Here is a 16,510-nt window from a genome sequence, read left to right on the forward strand (position 1 = left end):
TGGAGCTGTGATCGTGTTGTCCAGTCGCAATAGGTGTAGTGACTGGACCCTCTGAGCGGATACAAGTGCCATCAACATGAGCGTCTTTAGTGTAGCTTGCTCGAGGCCGAGGGATCTGGCTGGTGGCCATTCCCTGAGATATGTCAGGACCACACTGATATCCCAAATATGGGTATACCTGGGCTTAGGGCTTGATATTGTAAATGCCCTTCATCAGTTTTACCACCAGTGGATGGGATCCCATCGCCTGTTGTCCTGGCGCTGGTTTGAGATAAGCAGACAGAGCACTCTGCGCTGTGTTGATGGCACTGTAGCTGATCCCTACATCGTGGTGTAGATAGGCCAGGAACTCCAGTATGCTGGTGGCTGTGGCTGTTGCGTATGTTGTCCCTGTTTCCTGGCAGTACTTCTCCCTTTTTTGATGCTGGTTAAGTACTGCCTCTTGGTGGATGTTCGAAGGGATGCCGACATGGTGGTGATGGTTTTTTTGGACAATCCCAGTTCCAGGTAAGGTCTGTTCAAACTTGCAACCCAGGCATTTAATTTTCTCATGGCATGGGTGTTTAGCTTACCTGGTAGGTAAGTAGCTGATAGCCAAATATGTCTTTCGACACACCATTGCCAAATCATGTTGACCAATTTGTCGCATGATAATGATTTTATGCCACCCATATGGTTAATATAAGCCATCACCGTAGTATTTATCAATTTGTAACCGAACATGCAAGTGCTGCATATTAGATACATATGCTTTTAAACCATAAAAGGCGCCCAACATCTCTAGATAGTTAATGCCCAGTGTAAGTAGTAATGATGACTCTAGGTTAGTCCATCTACCACCTGTGCTGGATATGGAGTTAGTCGCTCCCCAGCCTTGAGCACTGGCATCTGTTTGAATAACTAAAGTAGGGTTAGTGATAAAGATAGGGCTGAAACTATGCCAAATGTTTTCTGCCCACCACTGTAGCTCTGATATTGCTTCAGTGGGTAATTTCATGACACGATCATAGTGACCTGTATGTCGTTTTATTGCCTGTACCTTTGCTCTCTGTAAATTTTTGATAGTGCAAAGGTCCGAATTGTGTAGCCGGAAATGCTGCTACCATTTCCCCAATTACTCTTGCTACTTGTCGAATAGTTGGTCGCTCGTTGACCATTAAATTGTTGCATGATTGTGCTAATTCAACCATTTTTGCCTTTGGCAAGGTAACAGTCATATGGACTGAGTTAATTGTGAAGCCCAGGTAGTCCATGATAGTGGATGGCTTCAACTTAGATTCATCTGGATGTAGGACGAAACCCAGAGTTTTGAGGAGCTGTTTTGTAGCTGATACTGCTGCCACAGCCAATTCCATCGTTTTCCCTACTATCAGAATATCATCCAGATATGCCATGACAATATGTTTTTGTTTTCTTAGTATTGCCATGGCTGGGTTCAATATTTTGGTGAATAATCTTGGGGCTGAAGTTAGCCCATAGGGCAATGCTTTGTATCATCCAGATAAATTTTAGGTATCTGCGATGATCCTTGTATATGGGTACTAGATAGTAAGCATCTTTAAGATAAATGTTTGCCATGAAGTGTCCTTTGGAATTCAGTTGTTTGGCAGTAACAAATGTCTCCATTTTGAAATGTATATATTTAACAAATTTGTTTAGTGATGTTAAGTCAATGATGATGCGACAGCCACCATCTTTTTTGGTTTTAGTGAATATATTCGATACAAATTCCAAAGGTTCATGTTTGGTCATTTCGATGACCCCCTTTGTGATAAGTCTCACCAGTTCAGCTTGTCCCTCACGTTTCTCTTTGACGGAGGGAGAAATACCCTTTGGGGCCAATGTTGAACTGGCGGCGTTTTTTCTGACATGAATTGTATTTTATATCCACTAATGCTGTTGAGTATATACTTGTTACTCGTGACCATACCCCTTGCTTCTTTAAACAAGTGTAATCTCCCCCCTGTTAATAAAGCACCCTTATTCTCTATATGCTGGTAGGGACCAGACCCACCTACCTCCATGGTTATTGGCGATTCTGTTTCTTCATTTTCCTGAAGGTTCTGTTCTGACGTGCTGGCGATGTTCGGGGGAGGCGCATTTTCCAGAGGGTCCGCTGCGGGCCCTGATCTAAAAAGATCTTTGGGGATAATGTGCGGACCCCAAGCGTTCACCAGTCCCATATTGCGGACGTCGACTGGTGGATGCCGTGGGGTGCTGCCGCTTGGATATCGGAGGTCTTGGTTTGCTCGTCCCGGGGCCTGCCCTCATTAGGCCGAAGGTTTTTGATGCTTCCTCCATCTCCTTCAGTTTTTTATTGAGATCTTTCCCAAATAGCAGCGCGTCCGTCTCCGCAGCTGGGGCTTTACACAAGCCAGCAAATTTGGGATTGAGGGCAGGTCTTATTTTTCTCTCCGGAGATTGTTGATCTCAAATTGTGTGGTACACATTAATGCCAGCACATCCTGCTGGCAGGTATCCATCTCCGTGGTCTCCACGGAACGAGCAAAGGCTGTGATGGCCGACGTCAGGAGCCTTAGGATCCGCTGTAGCTTGAGTTCTTGGGTCCGGATGTGTGACCCCACATGCCCCCAGATTTGGCTGTTGACACTTTTTACTTTGAGGGCCTCACAGTTTTCTGGTGCTGTGTGTTGTTTCAGCACCTCAGCGAGCACCTTTTCCAGTAATGGTTTATTGGATAGATGGTTGATGCTGGCCGCCATTCTTGGTTCCAGCGGTGCTCCAGCCCGTGAGGTTGCTACAAAGCGGTCCACCACACCCAACAACTCTTCCTGTTCCTGCACCCCTGGCATACTCCCGAATTCGTCCGCCTGCCCCTGTTCCAGACCAGCCCAGCCCTGGTCACCATGCTAGCCTCCAGTAATGAGGGAGCAGAGGGCAGTGTACAGAACACTGTGGAGGGGGTGCCTGACCTCCCTCCGCTAGAGTGCTCTTTCTGCGCATCTCGCTGGAGCTGCTCAAATAGCTGTTGGATGCAGCTCAGGCGGCTGTCTCTCCTCCATTTAGGCGGAGACATGTCCCCGTCCGACGAATCGGACGCCACCGGCTGGATGCCTGTTCGGATGGCTAGACATCCAGCCCGCAGTTCAGGCACTAGCGGGACTGGGCTCGGCGCGGTGATGGGGATAGCGGAGCGCCCGGTAATTGTTCCTACCGCCTTCTTCTAGAGCTTTTGTGCCTTGTAGAAGCGAGAGCGCCCCTCAAGCAGCGCGTCTCGCAGGCACCTGCTCCGAGAGCCGCTCCAGCGGCTCAGGCGGCTCTCTCTCCCCCCGTGCGGGTGGAGAGACGTCCCGTCCGAAATCGGGAACACCTGCCAGACGCCTCTTCGGGTGGCTATGCATCCAGCCCGCTGCTCAGGTACTAGCGGGCTGGGCTCGGCACGGTGTCGGGGAATAGAGGAACACCGGGTAAACGCTCCTACCGCCTGTTGCTGCCCCCCTCCCCGACGGAAAACGTTCCTCTTCGAACGGGGGACAGTTTTGTTCCAGAGCCTTTTTCTCTGCCTGTAAAACACAAGCAGAAAAAAGGCTCCCCTGTAAAAGAAACCCGACCTCAGGGTACTCACCTGACGGTTCGTTTCATTCTGTAGCGGGAGCGCCTAATTCCCTCTGCAGCTGCTGTTGCACTGCTGGCGTAATGCCGGGCCTGCGCACTGAGCGGGTTCTTCACGTAGTCACTCACGTGACTCCGAAGTAAAATTACCTCTCTCTGTCTCTGTCTTCCTCTCTCTTTCTCTCTCTCTCTCTCTCTCGCTCGTTCTCTCTCCCTCCCTCTCTCTCTCCCTCTCTGCCCCTTGTATAGAAACCCGGGTTGTCTCAGCTCTATCTGTTGCTGTCAATGCTCATTTCTGAGTATTCCCTGTATTTGTGTCGAGGCACCTGTATTCTACAATCCTCCATATTTATTTAGCAACAGTCCTTTCCCTTTCAAGTGACAGTTTTGCTCTTCCCATTGAAGACTGCATTGTTTACTTTAAGTGGTAATTAATATATGCAGAGCACAGAATAAATGAAGCGATCCTTTAGTTAATTAAGTGAAAAATACATCAGATTAGGTTTTTTGTTTCTACCTTAAATAATCCACAACCTCATTAGTAACTGTCACAAAGATTTGGTATTTGCGAGAAAAAATCATGAGAAAGATATCATTTGATGATGCAAAATTCTGAAGCGTGGCTAAGTAATAATTGTCATAATAAAATACATACGCCGAGCAATTTTTGCTCTTTCATTACTGTCCATTTTAATTTATTTGATTAGCTGGGAAAATCAAACTGCATGTGGAATGTTTCTTAAATTTCAACAAATCATTCTTTTTATATCACAGTATTGGTGCGGGTAAATATAAAATATGCTTTTCAACCAATTTGGTTTACTCTGTTTCACTACTGAAGTATTCTTCAGAGTATAAGGCGTAGTATAAGGCTGGTAGAGCTGCTGCCTCAAAGTGCCACAGGCCCAGGATCGATCCTGACCTTGGGTACTGTCTGTGTGGAGTTTACACGCTCTCTCTGTGACCTCGTGGGTTTCCTCTGGGTGCTCCGGTTTTCTCCCACATCCCAAAGACGTGTGGGTTGGATTATTAATTAGCCTCTGTAAATTAGCCTCTGTAAATTGGGCAGTGGGTGTGAAAGTGGGATAACACGGAACTAGTGTGAACGGGCGATCGATGGTCGTCGCGGACTCGATGGGCCAAAGAACCTGTTTCCATGCTGTATCTCTAAACTAAGCAACAAACTATAGAAGGAAGTTTGGAAATTAATTTTAATTGAGTATAGACGTAGTTCTAACAGGTGCTTATTAGCATAATGCAAATAGCTACTGAAGTAGCTCACATTATTACTCCATAACTTTCCGTAAAGTACTGTAGTTGGGCTATTTAATCTTAATGAACATATAATCAGATTGAATCTGTAATAATCAGGGGTAGCATGATGGCGCAGCGGTAGATTTGCCTCCTTACAGCACTTACAGCATCAGAGACCCGGGTTCGATTCCGACTACGGGTGCTGTCTGTACGGAGTTTGTACGTTGTCCCCGTGACCACTTGGATTTTCTCCGAGATCTTCAGTTTCTGCCCACAGTCCAAAGATGTACAGGTTTGTAGGTTAATTGGCTTGGTATAAATAGAAATTGTCCCCAGTGTGTGTAGGATATTGTTAATTTGCGGGGATCGCTGGTCGGTGCGGACTCGGAAGGCCGAACGGCCTGTTTCTGCGCTGCTTCTCTAAACTAAACTAAATTAGTGGATTATTTATAACACAGTCTCCAAATTAATTATCTATCTTTCTCTGTAGCTCACTGTCCTAATTTCAGCACCAACACTTAAAAACAACTCTGGAAAACAAGTCTGTATTTGAGACACTTTCATTTGAAACACTTATCTGAGTCGGAAACTCGAGCTGTATCAACTTGAAAAAGTATTAAAGATAGACACAGAGTGCTGGAGTACCTCAGCGGGTCAGGCAGCATCTCTGGATGACGAAGGGTCCCGACCCGAAACTGGAAACATCCCCTCCACATCCACTCTACCTAGGCCTTTCACTATTCAATACGTTACAATGAGCTCTCCACATAATGTCACCCATTAGATCACTTGCTGATCTATCTCTATCTCTCCAGATGCTGAACGGAAGGCGTGGGTGGGATGGGGGGGGGGGGGGGAGGTGAAGGGCTGGAGGCGTGAAAAGAGCAAGAGCAATCCGGGCCACAACCCCCCCCCCCCCACCCCCCGAAGGGTCCCGACCCGAAACGTCACCCATCCATTTTCTCCAGAGATGCTGCCTGACCCGCTGAGTTACTCCAGCACTTTGTGTCTATCTTAAGTGTGGGCAGTTTCATTTCTATTTATAAAATCAGAACATCAGAATTTGGTCATTGCTTTCATCCAATAGCTCATCATAAGATCATCGTAAGACCATAAGTGATCGGAGCAGAATTAGGCTGGTATAAACCAGCGTCTGCAGTTCTTGGTTTCTACTTTAAAACAGCATTATCTTTGTCACGGTCTGAACACAAATGTAATCCACAGAGAGAAAGACTTTTTCATTTTCATAATTAGATTCAGTCAATGAGAGATGACTCTCCCAGTCACTCTGGGTTTTATTATGACTAATTTGATTCCACTTCACTTTCCCAGCTAATTATTAACACTTGCCTCTTTATTGTCACGAGAACATGTTTTATCATTCACCTATTCATAGCTTTAAGTGTCATGCTGCAGTGGAGATGTATGCTGGTTTTGAAATGCTGCATGAAAGGGGAGAACAACTGTCCAATGAGTTTTTTTTTTTTAAGGGCTTCAAAACGACACTGCCTGGTTTTCTACTGACGTTAAAATAATCTGCTAATTACAGATGTGTCTTTGAGTCAGATACACTGGAGAGCTGTGTCCCTCACGAATGGTCATTTGATGATCGTAAAGAGGGTGTTCTGCCATGCATTTTCACGGTTAGCATCATGCAGTATTTAATGTTCTTGAATGTGGTGAGATCACTTTTCAGAGGGCCTGTCCCACTTTGGCGATTTTTTTCGGCGACCGCTGGCGACAGTCAGTCGTAGCAGGTCGCCGAAAAACCGGTGACTGGACCTCCCCCTATGACAATGAGTACGACAAACTACCACCTAGTCGACGTCAAGGTACGGCAAGCTACCCACAACCGGCGACCCATTAGGACGTCCACCTACGACCACACATACGACCACACAGGCGACAACCTACGTCAACCGAAGTCAACCTACCCGTGACAAGCTATGACAAGCTACGACCCTATCGGCGACAACTGAAGACAATTCAGTCATCGGTACCTGTCGCCGCTTGACGTAGGTTGGCGTAGGTAGTCGCCAATGGAATCCACCGGTCATCACCTGCCGACAACCTGCGTCACCTGGCGGCAACCTGCGTCATCCTGGCGACAACCTACGACAGCACCTATGACAGGAGAAGACAAGCTACGTCAAGCCCACAGTCGCCGAAAAGTTTTGAACATTTCGAAATCCAGCGGCGACCAGAAAAAAGTTACCACTCTTTAGGCGATTTGAGGAGAGAACTCACGACGACACAGACGTCACCCATGTGGCGACAGCCTTGTCGCCTATAGTCGCCGTTGAAATCGCCTGTGGGACAGGCCCTTTAGACTTGAGAGATACAGTGCGGAAACAGGCCCTTCAGCCCACCGACCGCGCTGACCAGCGATCACCCCGTACACTAATACTATCCCACACACTAGGAGCCATTTACAATTTTACTGAAGAAAATTAACCTACAAGCCTGTACGCCTTTGGCGTGTGGGAGGAAACCGCAGAAATATTTGCGGGGCCAGCTATTTGCTATTCGTCTAGGCTTGAAAATTAATTGTGGACTTAATCAATGAAACAACTCATAAACCAAATGGGCAACTCATTAACCACCAGCACAACAAGAACGAAATGGGCCACTCATGAATTGAATGGACAACTTGTGAGAACCAGCTTCTTCCCCCCTGTTATCTGGTTCCTGATGGTCCTTCCATAAGACAATAGACAATAGGTGCAGGAACAGGCCATTCGACCCTTCGAGCCAGCACCGCCACTCAACGTGATCATGGCTGATAATCCCCAATCAGTACCCTGTTCCTGCCTTCTCCCCACATCCCCTAACTCCACTATTTTTAAGAGCCCTATCGAGCTCTCTCTCGAAAGCATCCAGAGAACCTGCCTCCACAGACTCACAACTCTCTGTGAGAAAAAGTGTTTCCACATCTCCGTTCTAAATGGCTTACTCCTTATTCTTAAACTGTGGCCCCTGGTTCTGGACTCCCCCAACATCGGGAACATGTTTCCTGCCTCTAGCGGCAGGATACTGTCTGATACACCCAGCATACAGCCAGGTTACTGTCCGATTCACCTCTACACTATTGTGGAAATTGGACTTTGTCGATGAATACTGATGTGCTACCACTATGAGAACTATAGTCTGCAGTTTGTATCTTCCTCTTTGCTCTATCTATTTTTGTTCTTGAGTTTGATTTGATTGTATTCATGAAGGGTATATCTGGTCTGCTTAGATAGCATGCAACAATGAGCTTGAAATCGATGCTTTTTACTGTAACTCGGTATATGTGGAAATAATGAACCTAAACCAAATCAATTCAAACCAAAAGACTCCCTCCCCGCTGACTCTTAGTCTGAAGAAGGGCCTCGACCCGAAACGTCTCCCATGCCTTCTCTCCAGAGATGCTGCCCGTCGTGCTGAGTTCCTCCAGCATTTTGTGTCTAACATCATTTTACTTCACATGCTGCTTACAATGCAATTCAAGAAACGCATAACCAAATGGTGATCTTGAAACAAAGACACTCTGTAAAGATCTGCGGCAAAATGTCAATGCAGGAATTGAGCAAAGCAAGAAGGAAAACGCCAGGTACTCACGTTCATTCCTTGAATAGTTGTTGAGAAGTTGGAAGAGGGGAAAGGTGTCCCAGGAGTCCTGGGGCTGTGCTTCAAGGGTGGCGTCCATGTCGACTGCAAATAGGGACCAAAATATCTCTGCATGCTCCGCCATCAGATCAGGCCACCAAGAAAAAGCCTAGGAGACAATTAGGAAGCATGAGCCAGGGTAACAAAGTGGGAGATCGACACAAAATGCTGGCGTAACTCAGCGGTGACAAGCAGCATCTCTGGGTAGAAGGAATGGGTGACGTTTCAGGCCGAGGCCCTTCTTCGTGCTCGAGTAGGTGAGAGGAAGTGGAAAAGTTGACACAAAGGTTGATGTCACACCAGCAGTTAGAAATAAAAAGGCCCAACCTTTCAACCGTCTCACCTTTTCCACTTCCCTTACCTACTCAAACGATTCTGAAGAAGGGTCTCGAGCCGAAACATCACCCATTCCTTCTATCCAGAGATGCTGCCCGTCGCTCTTAGTTACTCCAGCATTTTGTGTCCTGTCTTCGGTGTAAATCAGCACCTGCAGTTCCTTCCCTACACAATGGGAAAAACGCCAGCTAATTCTTCAATACCTTCTCTCTGATGCCACTTGCTACGCTGCCTCTGCAAATAACATTAAAAGAAATGACACAATTCACAATTTACTTCTAAATTTATACCGCCGAGTGCAGAACGGCACGTTCGTTTCCAAATCCAGCAGCATCTTCGAGCTATACAACACTTCATACTGAGTCCCCATTTTCATCACTTTTGTCAGGCTTCCTTGACTAGAAATTGCCTAAAGTAACGTGGCAAGTCGTGCACAATGGCATGCTGCTTTTTAAACCTTTGGTCAATAGGCAAGTTGGTTTGCTATGATATATAGGGTTTCTATTTTCAGCTATATATTACAATGACACTTCTATTTACGGACTGGGAAGGAACAACAATGATAAAACCAATAAAGTATTTTGCTCTTGATGAGAGAGTGAGGGGCAGAGTGAGGGGAGAGAGTGAGGGAGAGTGTGAGGGGAGAGAGTGAGAGTGAGGGAGAGAGTGAGGGGGAGAGTGAGGAGGAGAGCTGAGGGGGAGACTTGAGAGGGAGAGGGAGGAGAGTGGGGGTGAGAGTGATACACACACACACACACACACATGTGTGTGTGCTCACATATAAATTATAAATAGGACCATCGTTAAAAAGTTGCAATGGGGCACCATCACCACTGTTACAACTTTGGACTAAATTGTCTTTATTAATAAATATAGATTGAATTTAGAGAAAGTAAATTACTTTTCATCTGTGTATTTCTTATTTTAAATCAAAGTCAATTGATATCTCATAGAAAGGCTTTTTCACAGAGCACAGTGTCGTGCCCTCGAGCCCATCACACCAATATAGACCCACCACCAATTTTCCGGCCCCCTTGGTTCCAGAGTCTTTCTGGACTATCCTTTTTGCCAGACGAACAGAGATCACGGCCTCGGAGAGGAGTCCAACTGTACCGGAACATTCTGCCTAGGCCGCCGTGGAGCCGAGATACCGGCCCGCAAAGTCGGCCGTGGAAGTCGGCTGTGGGAACGGATCTGCCGGCTCCTATTGGGCCGGAGTTCCAGAGCCCCGGCTGCTGGGGGCAAATTTGGCCTGCCGATGGGCCGCGGAAGTCCCGATGAGGTCGAGATCGGCCGCCACACCCGGCCGAGGCGGCACATTTTCGGAGGGACTTTCAAATGCGCTCTGGTGATTTTGTCCGGATTCGATCCAATTTGTGATCCCAGCTACAAAGACAGACGTGTACAGCAATTCGTTCTTCCCCCGCACAATTAAAGCATGGAATAATCTCCACCCAACTATAGTTACCCAACCAGATGCAACTAAATTTAAAGTAGCTCTTTCTTCCCAATAACCCTTTCTGGCTTAAGTCCTCCCTCCACCACCTCCAGTTTAAATTCCATTTGGAATATTTTGGAGGACCAAGAAACCAAGAACCAAGATTAAAGGCGGTGCCGGCAAATCAGCGGTGGACCCGTACTGAGGGAACGGAATGATATTGCACATTATTGCCCTTGTCAGAGATTCGCCTCCGTACGATGACTCTGAATAGAAAGCGCGCGCCGAAGCAAACGTGAAGAAATGCCCAATGGTGGAGTTCACCAAGGGTCACGTACCTCTCTTCCCTTTATGAATCCGCATTTGTGAAAGAGGTTGTGGAGTAGAAAAAAATCCAAACATTTGAACAAAGGTTAATATCTGTAATTTTAGAATCACATCATGCATTCCTGTCAACATGCATTCATTAACCAATTGTGGGTCTGAATATCAATTCCAGTCGTTAATCCAAATTTATTTAGGAGCGCCATTTTCTGAGGTTTTCCCACATGAAGCGCTGTGTGAAGAAAGACCTCAACCACACCAAAAACGCAATTAACCTCCAAGCACATCCCTCATTGTTAAGCCAATTCCATTCTGTTGCCAGTAGATGCAGTGGAGGTGCATGCAGCCAAGAGAAATAATGAATAGTTTCCATTAGTACTGATATTTGCTGATTTTTTTAAATGGTTTCAATTAATTTAATTATTTGCTTGACACTTTCAAAATGTAATTATTTTTAACACTGATTATTGCATAATAGAATAACTGAAATATGGACAGCTTCATCAATCTCGTTTTAAGAGTCGTGGCTGAAGATTATTTCGACAGTAACTTGCAGTGTGCACATTTTACAGGTAAATATATAAGAGTGCAGCTTTTATATATTTTGGCAAAAAATGAAAAAAATGTGTGTGACTTGCATTTTACATTAATATTTTATTTCTCTTCAGGTTTTTGCAGCTCGCTACAGATTAAGAAAATATTACCACAGATCCCATTGTAATATCAACCGAGCTAACACTATCCAGCACACACTGGGGACAATTTACCAAAGTCAATTAACCTACAAACCTGTACGTCTTTGGAGTGTGGGAGGAAACCGGAGCACCCGGAGAAAACCCACGCAGGTCATGGGGAGAACGTGCAAACTCCGAACAGACAAGGGCACGTAGCCAGGATCGAACCCGGGTCTCTGGCGCTGTAAGGCAGCAACTCTACCGTTGCACCACATATTGTCACCTCCTCTAAGATCCTTATTTGCTTAGCTTCCATTTTGTGATTACCTTTATCTAGACGTAGATAGTGTCTACCTAGAGGTGTGTAAAATCATGAAAGGAATAGATTGGGCAGACACACGAGAGTCTCTTGCCCAGATTAGGGGAGTCGAGAACCAGAGAACATAGGTTTATGGTGAAGGGGGAAAGATTTAATAGGAACCTGAGGGGTAACATTTTCATACAAAGAGTGGTGGGTTATGGAACGAGCTGCCAGAGGAGGTAGTTGTGGCAGGTGCTATCGCAACGTTTAAGAAACATTTGGGCTGGTACATGGATAGTATATGTTTGGAGGGATATGGGCCAAACACAGGCAGGTGGGACAAGTGTAAATGGGACATGTTGGTTGGTGTGGGCAAGTTGTGGGCCTGTTTCCACGTTGCACGACTCTATGACTCCATGACCTGTGAAATGATTTGGATCATGCAAAGGCACAAACGTTCACAAGAAAGTCAGTGCCTATTTGTATCTGGAATGTGCAATCCACTGACATAGAGGTGAAGACGTTACTAATTGAAGCCAGCTGACACTTGGTAGATGTCTTGGACAATACAATTCCACAGGATACTAGTCATATATCTGCCTCGTGACAGCGTCCTGCTTTGACTGACTCTAATATCAATTAACATTAGAACTAGACTTGCCACTTTGTGCCCAGCATCAACATTAGAACTTGGCACAATTAAAAATACAGAGCAGGAAGAGGCCACAATTTGAGGTGCAGTTCCTCCAGTTTGCATGTGGCCTCAGTCTGGCAATGGTGGAGGCCCCGGACAGAAAGGTCAGCGTGGGAACGGGCAAGGGTGTTAGAATGGTTAGCAACTGGGAGATCCAGTATTCCTTGGTGGACAGAGTGTAAGTGTTCAGCAAAGTGGTCGCCGAGTCCACGCTGGGTCTCGCCGATGTACTTTTCATCTATTTTTTCCTGGCCTTTGCCATCAAAACAAAACCTCTAGTCTGTATTCACCTATAACCAGCTATGCCCCGTCCTGCCCCTCCTCTCTTCCACCTTTCCTTCCTGCCCTCCCTTGAATCAGTCTTAAGAAGTGTCCTGGCCAGAAATGTCACCTGGCCACATTCTCCAGAGATGCTACCTGACCTGCTGAGTTACTCCAGCATCATTTGCGTCTGTCTTTGTTAAATCAGCATCTGCAGTTCCTTGTTATTGCAATCTTTTACGTTCATTTTTTAGCCTGTACTAGAAAAAGGTCAATCTTAAAAAAAAAAACAATTTACCATCATGTTCAAAGATACAACCATTATGCTGACGTTGTTTATTAAAGGGTCTGTCCCACTTGGGCGTCAATTGCACGCCACACAGATGGCGCGCGAAGATTTTGTACATCTCAAAATCCTGTGGTGCTGCGCGCAACCGCACGTCACTGCCTACATCACCACGCACCATGCGTGCGTAATGATCACAATGCACGCATAATGCGCAACATGCACGCACCACGTGCGTGTCGTGCGTTGTGACACGTAAATGACGTCGAGTAAATTACGTGCAAATGACACCCTAGTGGGACAGGCCCTTAACTCATAGGAACCACCTCCAGATTCTGAACGAGTGTCAGTGATCACTGAGTTACCCTTCAAAGTAAACACGATTTAGTAGGAACACGTTTGAAAAGATCATTAGTGATCTTGTTATATTAGTGACCTGTCGTTTGAATCAGAGCTTGCAACACAAAAGGTATTCAACACAATAGGTGGCCATTTCAGCAAAAGATATCTACCCACAAAATTAAACATGATCTGGAAATTTAAGGTGGATCAAAATGTTATGGATATACCCTGGAAGTGAAGACCGTGGAGAGTAAAACATTATATTTTACAGCCCAACAACCTTTCAACAGCATATGGGGTTAAGATGGCCTCTCATGAGAAGTCACCGCACTGAATCATTAACTCCATTAGTTTTAGTTTTTAGTTTTAGAGATACAGCGTGGAAACAGGCCCTTTGGCCAACTGGGTCCACACCGACCAGTGATCCCCTTACACTAGTTCTAACCTGCACATGAGGGTCAATTTTACAGAAGCCAATTACCCTACAAACCTGCACGTCTTTGGAATGTTGGAAGAAACCGGAGCACCCGTGGAAAACTCACACAGGTCACGGGGAGCACATACAAACTCCGTACAGGCAGCACCCGTCGCCAGGATCGAACCTGGGTCTCTGGCGCTGTAAGGCAGTAGCTCTACCCGCTGCGCCACCGTGACGCCCTAAAATGCTTCTATTAAAATCGAGATTGGTCTTATATATTAGCAAGGTTCAGATAATTAATGAGCAATGTTCTTGTTGATGGCATTATATTTTTATATTTTATATTTTTTCCGTTGAGGAAAAATGAATCCGTACCTCATAATGGTGTTCCTCGTTTTGCTGAAGCACCTCAATGCATAGCTCTGCCAGTCGAATGACATCGTCCAGTCGTTTGCTCGGAGTCCCTTGGCTTAATGCTTCTGTTACCAGAAAGACATTGAACGCATTATGAGTTGCAAGAGTGAGCAAGTATCACAACTCACGAACGACGACGGTAATACTACATTTATCTGAGAACAATGTTTCTGTTAGATATACCTCTTAGGGCTAACGGAATCAAGAGATATGGGGTGAAAGCAGGAACGGGATACTGATTCTGGATGACCAGCCATGATCATATTGAATGGTGGTGGTGGTTCGAAGGGCCGAATGACCTACTCCTGCACCTATTTTCTATGTTTTCCTAATGTTCCTCTAATTGCCCAAGCAACCCTCTCTTCAATCCCTCCCCATCCTTCGATCTGCTTCCAAAGGTAATGATATTTTTTTATCTTTTATTATTTTTTTAAAAGTCCTTGATTAGGGCTGTCTGTAATACACAAGGCAGATGATTTTTCAAAGCAAAAGCTTTGAAAGTTTTGAACAGATTGTTCCCTGAATGTTTCTGACAGGTGTTAATTGAAAATGATAGGCTAAACAAATATTGGCTCATTAAAATATTCAGCTTCAGTTAGATACTGATCATTAACCTTCTGACAGTGTAAAGAATCTGTCTCCTTTTGTGCTAGTATTATAATAGAATTAGTGTAATGTCCAAAAGTCTAATTTTCTAATTAGAGAACATCTCTTAACTCTTTCGAGCCTGTACTTCAAACATTATGAGAAGCAAAGTATCTTTGCTTCTGATTGTGTTCCCAGCCATTTGAAAATGTGACAATTCTTCATTGCAGTTTTTATGTAAGGGTTCTACATGGCAAAATTAATTTGCACATAAGTCTACAGGATTGGGGAACATTAATCAATTGGCTTTTATCAGCTCCTTTTCGCCATGGGAATCCTTTCATCATCCTTGAGTTAGGTAGAGCTCTTAAAGATAGCGGAATGGTGAGAAGGCGGGGTACTGGTTGTGGTTGATCAGCCACAGTCACATTAAATGGCGGTGCTGGCTCGAAGGGCCGAATGGTCTATTGTCTATGCCATCACTCCCATTGTGTACTGCCTCAGTGAAGTTTAGTTTAGCTTAGTTTAGAGATACAGCGTGGAAACAGATCCTTTGGCCCAGCGAGTCCGCACCGACCAGCGATAACCCCATACACTAGCACCATCCTACACACGCTAGGACCAATTTACAATTAACAGAAGCCAATTCACCTACAAACCTGTACGTCTTTGGAGTGTGAGAGGCAGCCAGAGCACCCGCAGAAAACCAACGCGGTCACAGGGAGAACGTACAAACTCCGTATAGTCAGGATCGAACCTGGGTCTCTGGCGCTGTAAGGCAGCAATTCTACTTCGGCGCCACTGCGTGAATAGTCTACTGTTCTTACACTACAATCGTTGCACTTTTGTATTTATCTTTGATTGTGCTCAACCATAGTGTGATTTTACCAGATTGTATGCAAAGAATTTCACTGTACCAGAACACATGTGAGAGTAAAGTGGCATTGATTCATTGACTCATTCTTCTATCAATCTCGCACCTACCACGCAATAAAAAAACGAATTTTCTTTTTGGCTGGAAGGTCTTCAACTTTAGACTTTAACTTGGTTTCTCTTTACTGAACAGCTGGGTGTTTCCAGTATTTTCTGTTCTCAGGTCAGAAGTATTGTTATGCCGCATAAAATCTCCAAGCTACTTTTTACTTCACGCCCAGAAGCACTCAACTGGTCACGGAACGCGGTCCCTGACTATATTAACAGTGGAAATGTGAAGATATCTCGGAATGAATAAAGACTACCATGTCCATGTTCCTGCACAAAAAAAAGTCCCCTCTCGGAGAGCAGAGGGAGATCTTGTGGCAAGGTGTTGGTATATTGCAGGGGGATGGACAACATGTATGAGTCTTCCTACACGTAGTTAAACATGGGGAGACAGAACACATGGCCTGGTGGGGCTGCAAGCCAAACAGAAACCATGTGTGAACCGACTGTATGGTGGTTACACAGTTACCATATGAGCCTGAATGAACTCAAGACCAGCTCAATTGGAAACTATCCAAGTATGCTGAGGGACTTGGCTTGACTTTGGCTTGGAACCCTTACCGCCTGGTCAGATATTTGAGAACCGCAACTTCTAATTCACACCATCACAGCTGAAGTATTCGATTTTGTGCGGTATTCAGCATTAAGGGGATCCAGACTCGAAATGTCATCTATCCATGGTCCCCAGGGATGTTGCCTGATCTGCTGTTACTCCAGCACTTTGTGTCTTTTTTTAAGCTTAGTTTAGCTTAGAAATACAGCACGTTAAAAAGGCCCTTCGGCCCACCGATTCCGCGCCGACCAGCAATTCCCCGTACACTAGCACTACCCAACACATACTGGGGACAATTTACAATTTTACCGAAGCCAATAAACTTATAAACCTGTACGTCTTTAGAGTGTGGGAGGAAACCGGAGCACCCGGAGAAAACCCACGCAGGTCACGGGGAGAAGGTACGAACTCCGTACAGACAGCACCCA

At 45.5% G+C, this 16,510-nt stretch overlaps 1 protein-coding gene across 6 annotated transcripts in view; it reads right to left on the reverse strand.

The window, feature by feature from the left end:
• Positions 1–16,510, reverse strand: part of cadps2 (calcium dependent secretion activator 2) — a 393,466-nt gene that overhangs the window by 104,202 nt on the left and 272,754 nt on the right. For 4 of the 6 annotated variants that reach the window (XM_033037627.1, XM_033037625.1, XM_033037624.1 and 1 more), the window contains exons 17-18: positions 13,925–14,028; positions 8,428–8,584 (exon numbers count right to left, since the gene is read on the reverse strand). In XM_033037627.1, coding sequence (XP_032893518.1) covers positions 8,428–8,584; positions 13,925–14,028 — 261 coding nt within the window. Of the gene's footprint in view, positions 1–8,427; positions 8,585–10,587; positions 10,597–13,924; positions 14,029–16,510 lie in introns of all 6 variants that reach the window. The other 2 variants (XM_033037622.1, XM_033037626.1) reach the window with 1 other exon arrangement.

This window comes from Amblyraja radiata, chromosome 19 (genome assembly GCF_010909765.2).
Source record: "Amblyraja radiata isolate CabotCenter1 chromosome 19, sAmbRad1.1.pri, whole genome shotgun sequence".
NCBI lineage: Eukaryota > Metazoa > Chordata > Chondrichthyes > Rajiformes > Rajidae > Amblyraja > Amblyraja radiata.